This window comes from Tiliqua scincoides, chromosome 16, assembly GCF_035046505.1.
Source record: "Tiliqua scincoides isolate rTilSci1 chromosome 16, rTilSci1.hap2, whole genome shotgun sequence".
Lineage (NCBI taxonomy): Eukaryota > Metazoa > Chordata > Lepidosauria > Squamata > Scincidae > Tiliqua > Tiliqua scincoides.
In genome coordinates, this window is record NC_089836.1 from 3,350,132 (window position 1) to 3,366,457 (window position 16,326).

General features: G+C 50.2%; 1 protein-coding gene across 4 annotated transcripts in view; it reads right to left on the bottom strand.

The window, feature by feature from the left end:
• The window catches only part of DNM1 (dynamin 1), a 121,005-nt gene extending 105,366 nt beyond the window's left edge, over positions 1-15,639 (bottom strand). For all 4 annotated transcript variants that reach the window (XM_066610813.1, XM_066610812.1, XM_066610815.1 and 1 more), the window contains exon 1: positions 15,253-15,639. In XM_066610813.1, the coding sequence (XP_066466910.1) occupies positions 15,253-15,413 (161 nt within the window). In that variant the 5' untranslated portion in view covers positions 15,414-15,639. The remainder of the gene's footprint in view (positions 1-15,252) is intronic.
• Positions 15,640-16,326: the final 687 nt, after the last annotated feature.

Sequence of the window (16,326 nt, forward strand, 5' to 3'; positions counted from 1 at the left end):
ATGTGCAGCAAGAGAGGGCGAGCATGTAGGGTGCATGGCCAAAGAACTGTGGCCTCAGGCCAAAAACGCACAGTTCAGACATCGAGGTACACGATCCAGGCCACATCCACAATACGACTTGGAAAGCAGCCATATCCAGGACTCTGTATCAAGGACTCCAGCAACTGGCTGAGAGTCACCTGAGCATGACTCATCAAACAGTAACTAACCAGAGCAGTTGGCTATTTATGGCCACATGTCTCTGCCTTCTGCTGCAGATTCTTCCTCCAAGAGCAGGGAAGTCCCCTAGCAAGGTAACCCTCCAAACCAAGCTTGAACCTGCTGGGACCTAACAGAGATACAAGTCTATATGCAAGGGCATCCTCTGTGATCCAGTCCGGCTGCTCTTACGTTCCCTTATCTGCTGCTCCAAGCACTTCAGTGGCCCATTTGATGTCCAAGACCTAAGCTGTCTGCCATTCCTCCTTTTCTTATTCCTGAAGTCACCGCAGCTGGTACCGCAGACGAGCGACTGGATATAAGATGGGGAAATCCAAGCCTTGCCTATTCTGGGCGTGAAGCTTGGCCAAGATCAATTCTTTTCTTTTTAAGATGATCAATAAGATCCATTCTTCGGGAACGTTTGCTGCCGCAGCTGTGCTATTGAGAGTCTGCCTGTATCCCCTCTGTAAGACTCTGGGCTTTGACGAGGCTGAAGGTGTCAGATCGGGAGCTGGCTGTTTCCAAGGGCGACAGCATCTCCGCGGCGGCAGGATGGTCTTAGTTGCATCTGAAGATGCAGAGGCCCAATGCGCAGGAAGGTCCTTGGGAGACTGGCACCATTCCGGCACCTTCTTCCAAGCAGACGGGGGTGGATGTGCTGAATCACATCATCTTACAGGCCAATCTTATGTAAGATTGCTCCAAGATTGCTCCACTGCTCCAGAGCAAACCCCATGGCTACACCAAGGCTGGTAAGCTGGATAGGATTGGACCCCCAGTCCCCCATATTCTGTAACTAACCACTGGAGGGGCTCGCACCTTAAACATCAGCCAACCCTTGAATCTGCCTACAGCTCCTTTTGGAGAGAGGAACTGACCGGCCCTCCATCACCAACAGCTAGGACCAGAAGATGCTGCAGAGCAGAGTCTGGTTGGGGAAACCAGACAGAGAAGGTGAGGAACATGCAAAATGTGCTGGAATCCCCAGCATGTATGCACTGCTGAAACAGAGACGCCTGCGTTGGCTCGGTCATGTCGTGAGAATGGATGATGGCCGGATCCCAAAGGATCTCCTCTATGGAGAACTCGTGCAAGGAAAGCGTCCTACAGGTAGACCACAGCTGCGATACAAGGACATCTGCAAGAGGGATCTGAAGGCCTTAGGAGTGGACCTCAACAAGTGGGAAACCCTGGCCTCTGAGCAGCCCGCTTGGAGGCAGGCTGTGCAGCATGGCCTTTCCCAGTTTGAAGAGACTCTTGGCCAACAGTCTGAGGCTAAGAGGCAAAGAAGGAAGGCCCATAGCCAGGGAGACAGACCAGGGACAGACTGCACTTGATCCCGGTGTGGAAGGGATTGTCACTCCCAGATCGGCCTTTTCAGCCACACTAGACGCTGTTCCAGAACCACCTTTCAGAGCGCGATACCAGAGTCTTTCGAGACTGAAGGTTGCCAACAACAGCTGGGCTGCGCAATCCTTCCGCTATGGGGTGGGTTTCAAATCACCTCCGTTTCCTACTGAACCTGATCCTGAGGCTTTTCCGAAAGGAAGTTGGAGGGGGCAGGAAGAAAGGAGCAAGAGGAGCTTGCTTATCGCAGAAGCCCACAAGCGGGAGAGGAAAAAGGAAGACCCCTCTCCTGCCGTCGCCCTTCTGCAACTGGTATTCAGAGGGACACTGAATGGCAGTCTTTGATAGCTTTCTCTTCCCCTGTGAATTGGTCTAATACACTTTAAAGTCACGGGAGTTTTGCTGCACTGGCTACCGGCCATCCATTGATCATCCCTCCACGAATTCCTCTTACACACTTCGCCTTTCAGTGGCCAGATCGCCGCACGAAGCAGTGCACGAATTGCTCTGTGGCGACGTATATCCTCAACCTGCTGCCATTCAGCCTCATCTGCAGACTGGAGGAGGAGACGTTGTCCACAGAGCTCTTTTTAGAGCACTACCCTTTCTCTTAAACACATAAGACCACAAGGAAGGCCCACTTACTCGATTCAGTAAGTGCCAGGTTTCACCCACCCCCCACCCCCCCAAAAGAGGAGCCTTGCTGTTCATGTGTCATGCAACAATTGGTGCCATCACGTGGAAGTCCCACATCAGATGCGCAATGGACAGCAACATGTGCTTTTGCTCTTCCACGGTACGGAACAGGGATAAGGATCTGGGCTTTCGCCACTGATGGCAGAACACTGTGATCTGATACGACCCCCTCTGTTCTGGCCTCAGACCTACTACCACTAGGTGCCATTCCTCACCTGGAGCCCAGATGCCTGGCACCGGTTTGAAACATCATTCGGTTGAAAAGACTACATTTCCCACCATACCTCACAGGAAAGTCGCCTGCAAGGGGATGCCTACAACACAAACTGCAGCTCCACCCTCTCTCAGAGATGCTCTCAGCTGCCCTTGCTACCCAAAGCGACAGGGGGTGGTGGTGGCGGAGACTGACAGCAGGACAGGCATCTCACCACCACTATTGACTCAGTTGACCTCAGGCAAAAGCCTATGGGGGGGGGGAGCTGTTGGCAGCCTGCAGGATCATGAAAGGTGGAGGAATTGGCCTTAGAGAACCTCCCACCCACCCCCCAGCACACAAAAAATACAATTAAATTTGCAGTTATTAGAGAAGATTTATTGAATGGTTGGCAACCTTCAGTCTCGAAATACTATGGTATAAGCCTACAGCACCCAGTATTCCCAGGCGGTCTCCCATCCAAGGACTAACCAGGCCTGACCCTGCTTAGCTTCCGAGATCATGGTATAAGCCTACAGCTCCCGGTATTCCCAGGCGGTCTCCCATCCAAGTACTAACCAGGCCTGACCCTGCTTAGCTTCCGAGATCATGGTATAAGCCTTGTTGGCATCCTTCAGTCTCGGAAGACCATGGTGTCACGCTCTGAATGGTGGCTCTGGAACAGAGTGTCCTCTCCAGTGCGCGAAGCCTGGGTAAAGTAGGTATGGAGGATAGGCTGTTACCCATGCAGCAAATCCCCCCTCTCCACGTCACTGAAATGGTCCAATGGAAAGGCAGAAGCCAATACGGTTGGTTCCAGTGGCATCACAGGAGTTGCCAGAACGTGACTGTGTTCAGCCATGAACTGCCTCAGGGACTCTGGCTCCGGATTTTGCCTCCAGGTTGACTCCTGAAGCCTTTTCCATAACTGGATGTAGCCACAAGGCAGTGGAGGTTTGGAATCAGAGTTTTCCTTCTCTCAGATGAGCTGCCTTCCCAGGCTGATGAGTCCCATCTACCCAGTGGCTGTTCAGTCGCCTCTTACGACAAGTACAGCCAAACTGAGGGCCTATTCTTATCCCCAGCCCCCAGGGGGGACCCCCAAGATGCTCAGAGCAATACCACAACACCCGGTATTCCCAAGCAGTCTCCCATCCAAGTACTAACCAGGCCTGACCCTGCTTAGCTTCCGAGATCATGGTAGAAGCCTACAGCGCCCAGTGTTCCCAGGCGGTCTCCCATCCAAGTACTAACCAGGCCTGACTCTGCTTAGCTTCTGAGATGAGACAAGATCAGGCATGAAAGATTTGTAGGTTGCTGCTTTTGTTGCCGGCTGCGGTTGCGGGCAGTCCATCCTCTGCCCTCTCTGGTGGTCTGTGGGGAAATCTCCTGAGCGAGCGCTCTCCCACAGACTACCGGAGAGGGCCGAGAATTGTCTGCCCACAGTTGTAACTGACACTTCAGTTCCCTTTTTTTTTCCGGAGACCTCTTTTGGTGGACCACATTTCAGGGTCTCGCAGACCTCCTGTGGTTCACGGGTTGGGAGCCAGCGCCACAGGGGATATGCGTCCTTCTGTGCGTTCCATCCTACGCTGCCTTCACAATTTGGGGAGTACGTAGCGAAAACAAAGCTGATAATATCTGCATCCAGCTTGGCTGGTCAATAATGGAAGATTTCTTATGGGTTCTTTGCAAACCAGTGCTCCAGCCGTCCAACCCCAAGTCAAGGGATGGATTATCTGGGAATTGTAAAATTGCAACATGGAGGGGGGGGGGAGAAGAAAGTTATCCATTGCAGCCACTGCTCCCCCACAGCCCCATGGAGCCTGCCTTCCCAGGCAGTGGTTGGGAACACTGCCTCCAGGATTGGCCAGGCACAGAGGCAGAACTACTCAGACTCAGCCTCTGGCATGAGTCCCTCTAGTCTCTAACTACAGAGCCGCTCCACCTGTTCTTAGCTTCTACCAACAGCTTTCTACCTCCTAGTCCAGCGTTTTCCAACCATTTTCATTTTGCTGCACACTGAAAAGGTGCTAAAATTGTCAAGGCACCCCATCAGTTTTAGGACAACTGACAAGGCACACCACACTGCTGGCCAAGGGCTGACATCCCCCAATAGCCCTACTAATAAATGAAACTCCCATGGCACACCTGAGGATCAGATGTAAGGGAGGGCACCAGGATGAGGTCTCTTGTTGTCTTGTGTGCTCCTTGGGACATTTGGTGGGCCGCTGTGAGATACAGGAAGCTGGACTAGATGGGCCTAGGGCCTGATCCACTGGGCCTGTTCTTATATTCCTGTGCTCTCTGGGACATTTGGTGGGCCACTGTGAGATACAGGAAGCTGGACTAGGTGGGCCTATGGCCTGATCCAGTGGGGCTGTTCTTATGTTCCCTGGGGCATTTGGTGGGCCGCTGTGAGATACAGGAAGCTGGACTAGATGGGCCTATGGCCTGATCCAGTGGGGCTGTTCTTATGTTCTTATTTCTGACACGGCAATGTGCCGTGGCTGAAAATCGCTGTCCTAGTCCCTTGATATTTAAAAAGAAAAACAAAACCCAATTCCCAGTATCTTCCTTCCCGTTCCCTTTGGCCCCACTCAAATGAAGAACTCCATATACATTCATCCATAGGCACCCGAAACACCCAGCCACCCCCAAGCTGGCATTAAATGAAGTGTGAGGTGGCCTTCGATATTCCTGAGACGAGGCACATCCGCTGCCGTCTCTCCTTTGGCTTTGTCCCACGCTTTCAGTGGACTTCGTCACCATAATCTGCAGTTGCTAGCACCATGCTGAGTCTTCAGCAGTCCACGCATGCGTGGGCGCAAATACACTCCCGCCCCCCAGCTCCCTCCCCCCAGACATCTGCTATTACAAATACAGGCTTTGCATTGCTGAGTAATCCACTAACAGGAGAGTAAGTGATACTGGGAGAATAATTAGTAGTGACTAGTGGCAATCCATTATACTCTGAAGAAGAACATATGTGAACTCTGTGGGACAAGGTTAACAATTTAAAAAAATAATAACAATAATAACAACTTCCTTGCCTCAAATTGCCTCTCCCGGCTGAGGCAAGGCAACAAAACTCAGAGCCAAATTACACATTCAGCAGAATCAATTGTTAAAGGTTTTCCTGGACCGCACCATTTCAGGAAGCAGGGGGTGGCGTGGGGGAATAGGAAGCTCAAAGCTGAGAACAGAAATGTCATCTCATCATCATCATTAGAAGAACCAGAGTAGTGTTCAGGTGAGACACTACTTAGTTAGGCTAAGACTGGGAAGATCTGGATTCTAAACCTTGCATAGCCACCAAAAAAAAACCTGTCCAGGTGATCTTAGGACTGTTATTCTCCCTCAGCCTGTCTCCCTCAGCCTGTCCTATCTCACAGCGTTGGTGTGAAGATAAAACGGGGATGGGGGAGAACCACCGACCGTAAACACCTTGGAGAAATGACAAGCTTAACACGAAAAAATTGAAAAGGAATAATTAAATAAAGTGTGATCATTATCGTACCATCATCAGTGTGCCATGTACAAGAGATCAGGTGTCTGCCCTGAGGAGGTTACAATCTGGAATCTGAGACAGCAGAGGGAAGGAAAGGGATCAAGGAAAGGGGGGGGGATATGCAAAATTGAGACATACAAAATTATGCAGGGGATGGACAGAGTGGATAGAGAGATGCTCTTTACACACTCACATAACACCAGAACCAGGGGACATCCACTAAAATTGAGTGTTGGGAGAGTTAGAACAGACAAGAGAAAATATTTCTTTACTCAGCGTGTGGTTGGTCTGTGGAACTCCTTGCCACAGGATGTAGTAATGGCATCTGGCCTGGACGCCTTTAAAAGGGAATTGGACACGTTTCTGGAGGAAAAATCCATTACGGGGTACAAGCCATGATGTGTATGTGCAACCTCCTGATTTTAGAAATGGGCTATGTCAGAAGGCCAGATGCAAGGGAGGGCCAGACTGGCAGAATGGGCAGCAAAATGGCAGATGCGCTTCAATGTCAGTAAGTGTAAAGTCATGCACATTGGGGCAAAAAATCAAAACTTTAGATATAGGCTGATGGGTTCTGAGCTGTCTGTGACAGATCAGGAGAGAGATCTTGGGGTGGTGGTGGACAGGTCGATGAAAGTGTCGACCCAATGTGCGGCGGCAGTGAAGAAGGCCAATTCAATGCTTGGGATCATTAGGAAGGGTATTGAGAACAAAACGGTTAGTATTATAATGCCGTTGTACAAATCGATGGTAAGGCCACACCTGGAGTATTGTGTCCAGTTCTGGTCGCCGCATCTCAAAAAAGACATAGTGGAAATGGAAAAGGTGCAAAAGAGAGCGACTAAGATGATTACGGGGCTGGGGCACCTTCCTTATGAGGAAAGGCTACGGCGTTTGGGCCTCTTCAGCCTAGAAAAGAGACGCTTGAGGGGGGACATGATTGAGACATACAAAATTATGCAGGGGATGGACAGAGTGGATAGGGAGATGCTCTTTACACTCTCACATAATACCAGAACCAGGGGACATCCACTAAAATTGAGTGTTGGGCGGGTTAGGACAGACAAAAGAAAATACTTCTTTACTCAGCGCGTGGTCGGTCTGTGGAACTCCTTGGCACAGGATGTGGTGCTGGTGTCTAGCCTAGACGCCTTTAAAAGGGGATTGGACGAATTTCTGGAGGAAAAATCCATTATGGGGTACAAGCCATGATGTGTATGCGCAACCTCCTGATTTTAGGAATGGGTTAAGTCAGAATGCCAGATGTAGGGGAGAGCACCAGGATGAGGTCTCTTGTTATCTGGTGTGCTCCCTGGGGCATTTGGTGGGCCGCTGTGAGATACAGGAAGCTGGACTAGATGGGCCTATGGCCTGATCCAGTGGGGCTGTTCTTATGTTCTTATGTTCTTATGTTATGAGGGCACCAGGATGAGGTCTCTTGTTATCTGGTGTGCTCCCTGGGGCATTTGGTGGGCCGCTGTGAGATACAGGAAGCTGGACTAGATGGGTCTACAGCCTGATCCAGTGGGGCTGTTCTTATGTTCTTAACTACAATTCCCAGGAGGCCTTGCAGGTCTCTTGTTATCTGGTGTGCTCCCTGGGGCATTTGGTGGGCCGCCGTGAGATCCAGGAAGCTGGACTAGATGGGCCTATGGCCTGATCCAGTGGGGCTGCTCTTATGTTCTTATGCAGCTATTGCAGTTACGTGTGTGTAGGTTTTGCTACAAATGAGGTCTGACAAAGCACATGTGGGGAGACCGTGCCTATGTGAGGCCTCAGACCCATGCATGGCCAACCCCGCTTACTGCTACTACTCCCCAGTCAGCCCTCGGGGATGCTTACTTCTGTTGCTGCAGCCACTTCCCCCCAACAAGCAATAAGCCAGACAGTGGCCCCATAGGGAGGCAGCAATGAAACTGGGTCCTCTTTTGTGCTGCCACTATAGCAGCAGCAGTCCCTGTCCAGCTCAGTTAGCTTTCCCAGTCGGGTACCATCTGTTACCCTGCACATGCGCGATCTCGGAAGCTAAGCAGGGTCAGGCCTGGTTAGTACTTGGATGGGAGACCGCCTGGGAATACTGGGTGCTGTAGTCTTATACCATAGTCTTTCCAGACTGAAGGTTGCCAACCATCTCCCTATACTGAACACTATCTCTCGATCTTGTCTGATTTCGGAAGCTAAGCAGGGTCAGACCTGGTCAGTACTTGGATGGGAGACCGCCTGGGAATACTGGGTGCTGTAGGCTTATACCATAGTCTTTCGAGACTGAAGGTTGCCAACCAACTGGGTACCATCAATGCCATCGAACCGGAAAAGGTAACGAGAAATCAGTAGCGAATCAACGAATATCCTACTTCACTGCCTCCGCTATAGCAGGAGCATGGAGATGGACTTGCGTCAGTCTGATTCCTTACTGGAGGATTCAACGGATTGCACCAAAGGAAATGTGGCTCAAACACACTGAGGAAGATCTAAGGAACCAGCAGTTGACCATCAACAAGGCTAGAAAAGTCACCACCAATCACCAGGAGTGGAAGCATGTGACACATGGATCCCAGCAACATCTAGAGCAGTGTCCTGGTTGAGAGGTCAACCTGCTCCTCCAAGCTCCGGCTTCCAGAGTTTCCGGTACCAAATGGGGAGCTAGGGTATGCATGCGCGCTCCAAAGCATAGCTAGTTTTTTCAACACCTAGGAAGTTTTATTCTTTGGACCTGAAAATCTGAACAAACGACGTCCCTCCCCAAACGGTTCAGTTCCGCAACAGGTTCATCCATTGCGTGATTCTGATTGATCGATGACGCCCTGATCAATTGACTGATTTTGTCAAATTCAGGTGCTGGTCCTTCATGTTGGAGGAAGAAAGTGCTCCACACCTCGTTCCTTTTACCCGATTTCCTGACAAACTTCCATTCTTGAACTCAAAGAGGAAGTTCTAGGATGTGCTTGGTGTGGCAGTCCCAGACCGAACATGGACATGCCCACTCAAAAGCTGCCATGCCGCCGTGGCACTCGAAGAAATGCATCCTCTATCGTGCAGTAACCTCTGCCGTGCCTTCCAGCTCTTCGGAGGGAAAGAAAGGCACCCTTCTATCCTTGGAGAGCCCCTATTTTTACACAAGGGTTCACGGCCTGAAATGGCTATCACAACCACCCACTCAATGACACATTGCTGAATTGCTCTCCTGCTGCTCATTTATGAACACAGGAAGCTTTTGGTGGGCATTTTTGGTGGGCCGCTGTGAGATACAGGAAGCTGGACTAGATGGGCCTATGGCCTGATCCAGTGGGGCTGCTCTTATGTTCTTATGCTCCTTGGGGCATTTGGTGGGCCACTGTGAGATACAGGAAGCTGGACTAGATGGGCCTATGGCCTGATCCAGTGGGGCTGTTCTTATGTTCTTATGCTCCCTGGGGCATTTGGTGGGCCACTGTGAGATACAGGAAGCTGGACTAGATGGGCCTATGGCCTGATCCAGTGGGGCTGTTCTTATGTTCTTAGTCCGACTTGCGGTGCATCTAGCTCAGGACTATCCAACACTGACTGGCAGGGTTTGAGGCAGCCCTACTTGGAGGTGCATTTACCCTACAATAACCTGACCTGTACTGATTCCTAAATCAGAGAATCTGGGTAAGTAACAGGCAGGCATCGCGGGAAGGAAGGTGGAGCTGTACACTGGCATTTTGCGGGCGTTTAGATGTATGGGCCTTAGAGTTGAGTGTGACTGTCCTTGGTCAATAGGGAGAGATGGAGAAAATCACTTGCTTCTCCCCCCAAATCCCCCCATGCATGCTGACTGATCTCTTTGTAGGCCTGTGCATGAGGTCAACTGAGGCAGGTGGCAGACTGGCAGTGGTGGTGGTGGTGAGGTGCCCGTCTCTGGCCTGCTATCAGTCTCCACCACTCCCCTCCCCCCCATTTAAAAAGGAAGAGACACCTCACTCTTAGGGTGAGCCAGAGTGGCTCAATTATAGAAGCTATTAATTTTGTACATGACTAAGAATTTTCACCATCCAGACCCTGCACATTCCCAATCTCATCTGATCTCAGAAGCTAAGCAGGGTCAGGCCTGGTTAGTACTTGGATGGGAGACTGCCTGGGAATACCGTGCGCTGTAGGCTTATACCATGTTCTCGGAAGCTAAGCAGGGTCAGGCCTGGGTAGTACTTGGATGGGAGACCACCTGGGAATACCGGGTGCTGTAGGCTTATACCATAGTCTTTCAAGACTGAAGGTTGCCAACCAAGAATTTTCACAATAGGAAAAAAAATATTTGCAGTTGCTTGCTGTCCCTTTCACAGCTGAGCTTCCCACAAGCGTAACCTAGCCCAGCAGTTGGTTCATCCAGCAAGAGGAAGAAAATGAATGGTGGCTGGCAGGGGTGAGGGGAGAAGAGGGAGAAAGGGATGGCTACATATAAATCTAATGCCACTGAACTCAGCACGCTGGTCAAAATGTGTTAGAGGGCTGGATGTGGCCTGTGGGCCATAATATGGGCCATCCTTGTTCTAGGAGGTGGTGGTGAAGCTAGTGATTGGCTGAGATGCCCTGATGTCACAGAGGGACCACTCAGGAAAAGGGTCTCTCGCTGGCTGTATTGCTCTGATCCTTCAAGAAGAAGGTCAAGGGGAAAAGCAGTTGAAGGGTCTAGGATAGGAGAAAGCAGAGGCCTGAGCCAGCAGCTCAAAAGGGGGAGGGGGTCCAAGGAAAGGGAAATTGGATAGGAATGTGGTGGGTAAGGCCAGAAGCAAGAGCCCTGGGAAGGTAAATTGGGAAACCGAAGGGGCCAGAAGCTGCAAAAGGTGGGGATGACTTAAAGTCATCTATTGATTCTGAACGCACCATAAAAATCTTTGGCTGCAGACCTCTGGCGAAGTTTATGAAGCACTTTGCAAATTAAACGCTTTTTAAAAGCAGTAGTGCATTGGTACAAGGACAAATAGCAGGGGTTGAATCCTCTGGCTGTGAATTGGCCATCGGGAGTGGCTGCACTGAAGAAGGGCATCTCCATAAGTCAACCTCTTGCCTGGGCATCCTCAAGACTCTCTTCCGGTCCGCTTTCCTTGAGGAAAGAGCCACACAACACAGTGGGACTGATTTCTGAGTAAATATGCCTAAGACCGACGGCATGTTGCGGATGTGTGGGCACAGGCTGTTGATCTCTGCCCGCTCCAAGGACAGAGAGAATTTAGAGATCTCTGTCCTTGGAGCGGGCAGTGATCAATAGCCCTAAGGCCTTCCTCAAGCAACCCTGTGCCCACACATCCGTAACATCCAACTAACACTATGAATCCTAAAGAATTCTTAGAAAATTACAGTCCCGTGTCCTCCCCTGCTCAAGATTTGCAAAAGGAAGGTGGCAGTTAAACCAGTGTCAAACCAGTTTCAAAGTACAGAGGTGTGGACTCAGCCTGAACCTGACTTCAGATCATCATCGTGGGCACTAGAACAACTTGCGCCTGGGAAGCGCAAATCTTTGGGCATTCGGTCACTGGGAAAGCTTGCATCCGTAACCAGCTTCGGACCTTAAATTGGGATGTACACAATGCAAATTAATTCATACTTCTTTACTCAGAGAGGAGGGGAAAAAAAACACAATATTAAATTAGTCAGAACCAGGTTGTAGCCCAGTAAATGCTAGCCAGGAGTACGGCTTTCTCTAGCTAAATACAGGCAAAGAGGTATTTGTCATAATATGGCTGTCTGTAGCCATCTTCCAAATATGCTGCCGTGTCATATCAAACAGCTAAATAATGGATAATGCCATTATTTTTTTTTAAAAGCCACAATGGGTATTTCTTGATTATCTTAAGCCATTCAACTTGCTAACATCAGATAATAGAAGATGGTTGTTTCATTTGACACCTCAACTAAAACCGCCCCCCAATCATTTCCCTGAAGGGTTTAACTCTGCACTTGATGGTCCTGTTTGGAACCCTCATTTCCTTTATAAATGAAAAAAAAAAATCAACCTGCAGTAATATAATTTGCTACCATAGAGGCAACTGAAGGGTATCCAATGAGGTCACATCCTCGTCGGCTCTCCTGGGAAAAGGACTGCCAGAAGAAGGTGAGATACAGAAATCCGTTCACTTAACTGTGGATTGGGTAGCTTCTTTTAGAGCTGAACAAAGAAAACCCCACAACAGGTGAACAAAGTCTGCTTGCCATTTGCAAAAGAACGGATGAAAAGAAGGATATATCCCTTGACTCTCTCTTTCAAGAGATTGTCCATGGAACTCCAACATCATGGCAGCCATTGCTCTATGGATATTCCATATATTTAATTGCCCTGGCTTTTAGCATTCAAAGTCCAGGGCAATTTACTAGGATTCCTAGATGTTCTCTCTTTCAAGATACATCATCTAATTTTGAGACCTGAAAAAGCTCCATAAAGCCTGTGCTTCATCCTTGCAAGAGACCTTACAACTCCCTAATATCCCTTCTCTTGGCATTTTTCATTGGCCCCACATCACAGCTGACTAGCAACCATCTCGATTGTTCCCCCCTTCTCTACCCATTTTCAATCCAAGGGCAACAACAACAAAAATATTTGTGGAGAAGATCATTGGTTTCAGAAAACCAGAAAGGGCCACCAACTGATTCCCAATTTCTTCTCCGATGTCTCCAATGAGAAGCCTTTGGCTATGCACCGTTCCAAGAGCACCAACAAATATGGCTCATGCGCCCATATTCAACATGCCGTCTTTCCACCCAGTAAACAACTCCTTGGATTACTGCAGCTTCAGTCTTTGCCTGCACAAGGAGCAGAAGAGCCATCTTGGTCCACACATACAGTACAGCCTTGCAGCTTCCACTGAACCTCCTGACGCTCAAAACACGGCTGCCTCGCTGGAATTCAGGCAGCTGTGAAGAATATCTGGCCGACCTGGTCCAGATTGGAGCTCTGGGTGGCCATTTTAGATTGTCTCCGAGACAACAGGCTTGGATACGTTGCAGGAACCAGCCAGGAGGAGAAGGAACGGATGACACAGGCATATTTTATACCAGAAACGACAATTTAATTCTCAAGGTCCCTCTTAGGAGAATCACCAGGTCCCTGCCTCCTAGTTCTAGTGGCTTGTGAAGCAGTCAAAATGTATAGCAAGGTGGAAGCAGGCTATAGACATACTGCAAGTTGCCCCCCCTCCCCAGAGCTACATGTGTCTCTCTGATCCTCTCCGGATCATCCACTGATCTGAAGGTCACAGGAAGGAAAACAGCCACCAGCACCGGTCCTTTGTCATTGTAAAATGGGAACATCACTCAGGATGTCAGGCTGCCTAGCTGGGGAGCCACAAATGCTCTTTCCCCTTATGGTCCCTTTACACAGCATCCCCCAGGAAGAGCAGAGGATGTTTTCCAAGCCATGCTGACTTGCTCTGGCTTCATCAGCAACCCCCCCTCCATCTTTGGGTTGCCGGGTAGCCAGTTCTCAGTGGAACACTGCAAGCAGGGGACACGCTGCGTTCACGGCTTTCAGCCTTCCTGGCCTTTCACCTTGGAGGAAATGCACCAGGGGGGTGAGGCTCACAAACAGATAACACACACTCCTCTGGGGGGTGCGCAGGGAATTGCAGTTCTTTTGAGCATCTTGGCCATGGACGTGCCTCGCATGGGTAATCGTTCGGTCACACAGGCTGCATTCATGTGCAGGCGGTAACGACGGTTATTATGACAAGGTTTTGGCCATAAGCACCTTCAGACAGGCATACATCCTGCGGCCATTATTGTGCCAGGGGAGGGAGGGGTGGGTTGAACAAAACTCCAGCAGTGGAAAATGTGGCTGCCTCTAGCCCCTTGAGATTACATAACCTAGGGATGCTTTTTCCCTGGGATTTGCACCGTCTCTGGCCATTCAAGACCCCCAACTCTGGTCTCTTCCTGCAGCAATGCCCTCTTCGGTCTCGTCTTCACCGCCCCACATCCACCCCCAACAGCAGCTGTCCTCAGGCAACAGAATGGAAGGGAAGGTGGGGAAGAGGATTCTCCCCTAGCCTGGAGCACTTCTGCCTTCCTGCATTTCCCTCCCGCCTTCCCCCGTCAAAATAAATAAATGATTTAGGATTAAACCCATTAAATCTCCTCCCCGTGATGTGGAAGCACATCAGCTCTCCCTCATTCCCTCTCCATGCTGACAAATGGCTTCCTTTCTGTGCCATTAGTCACTCCAAGGAAGACCACAGGGGTTGGTTGCAAAACAAAACATGCCCCCCCCCCACCATATATACACAGCTTGCACACCTCCACCCTCCTGGCTGCTGAATGCAAAGAAAGAAAAAGCCCCTGCATGCAGGGGAGGTGAGATCCCAAGCAAACAGGGACCCCAGAGCTTGTACACCCGCTTGCATGATCTCTTTGTTCCAGTCACAGAGGTCAGCATTGCATATATGGACCGCATGCCCCCCAAATACACAAACCACCTATACACCTAATGCTGGGTGAAAGGTACAGGAGGGCTTTCCCATCTGTGGATGAAGGTGACAGCTAGCGGAATGTCACCTGTCAATCACAGAGGCTTCTGCTTTGTTTTCCCCCTGCAAGGCAAGTCCAGCCCTGGAGGGTGTCTGCAGTGCTGGTGGAGGGGGGGGAAGGGAGAGGAAGGAAGCTGGGAAGCTTCGAAATCTAAGAGAGCCAAGCAGCACCCCCCCCTCTTCCTTTCCACAGTCGCCCGCATTTGAAATGGCCACGGAAGGCTAAGGAAACAAAAATGCGCATTGAGCACGGAGAGCATTGAATTTGCATTGAATTGCATTTGGCACATTGAATTTGCATTGAATGGCACCGAGAGCATCAAATGGCACCGAGAGCATTGAATGCACATTGAAGTGTATTTGGCACACTGAATTCCCATTGAATGGCACAGGGAGCATTGAATGCGCATTGAATTGCATTCGGCGCATTGAATTCACATCGAATGGCACCGAGAGCATTGAATTGCATTCGGCACATTGAATTCACATTGAATGGCACCGAGAGCATTGAATGCACATTGAATTGCATTTGGCACATTGAATTCACATTGAATGGCACCGAGAGCATTGAATGCACATTGAATTGCATTCGGCACATTGAATGGCACCGAGAGCACCGAATGGCACCGAGAGCACTGAATGCACATCGAGCGCATGGAATGCACACTGAATCGCACGGGCGCACGGAATGCACATCGAGCGCACGGAATGCACATTGAATGGCACTGACTGCACCGAATGCACACTGAATTGCATTTGGCACACTGAATGGCACACTGAATGCGCATCGAGCGCATGGAAGGCACATTGAACAGCATCGGTCCTCTTACCTTCCGACAAAATTCTCCAGGACGGAGCTCTTGCCTGCGCTCTGCCCCCCAACCACAGCGATCTGGGGCAGGTCAAGGTTGGCATTCTGGCCGATGGCGGAGAAGGCATCCTGGAGCCGGTTGACCAAGGGGATCAGGTCTTCCATCCCTCGGTTCCCCATGGCTGCTGCAGCGGCTGCGCCCGGGCTCTGCCCTCTGCTGCGGCTGCGGCTGTGGCTCTGCAGGCAGGGCTCTCAGAGGCAGGAGGGCTGGGTGCTCGCCCTGCACGTCTGCATCAGCCTGTGTGCACGGGGGGGGGGGAGCCTGCCGCCTTCCCAGCCCCTCCGAAGGAGCCTTCTCCTCCCTGCCCACCAGCCACCTAAGCAGGTTCTGTGCAGCGCTGCCGCCTGCCTGCCTCCACTGCCAGCTGCCACCTGGTCCCAGTGCGCGCCCTGCCCGCACCGGCCGCCAGGGGGAAGCACAGAGCAGCAGCACGGCTCCGTGGGCTTCATGGGAGCTGTAGTTCTTGCAGGCTTGTTGTCTTTTTTAATGTTAACATCTTCCAGCAGTCTAGATTAATAGGTATTGCTATTGGTATGGCTATTGGGATAGATAGATAGATAGATAGATAGATAGATAGATAGATAGATAGATAGATAGATAGATAGATAGATAGATAGATAGATAGATAGATAATTGTAAGCCACTCAGGGCAGAGACCCCTTGGTGTTTATAAAGCACCACATACATGGAGGTATAGTACAAAAAAACCAGATAGATAGATAGATAGATAGATAGATAGATAATTGTAAGCCACTCAGGGCAGAGACCCCTTGATGTTTATAAAGCACCACATGCATGGAGGTATAGTACAAAAAAACCAGACAGACAGACAGACAGATAGATAGATAGATAGATAGATAGATAGATAGATAGATAGATAGATAGATAGATAGATAGATAGATAGATAATTGTAAGCCACTCAGGGCAGAGACCCCTTGATGTTTATAAAGCACCACATACATGGAGGTATAGTACAAAAAAACCAGACAGGCAGGCAGGCAGGCAGGCAGGCAGGCAGGCAGACAGACAGA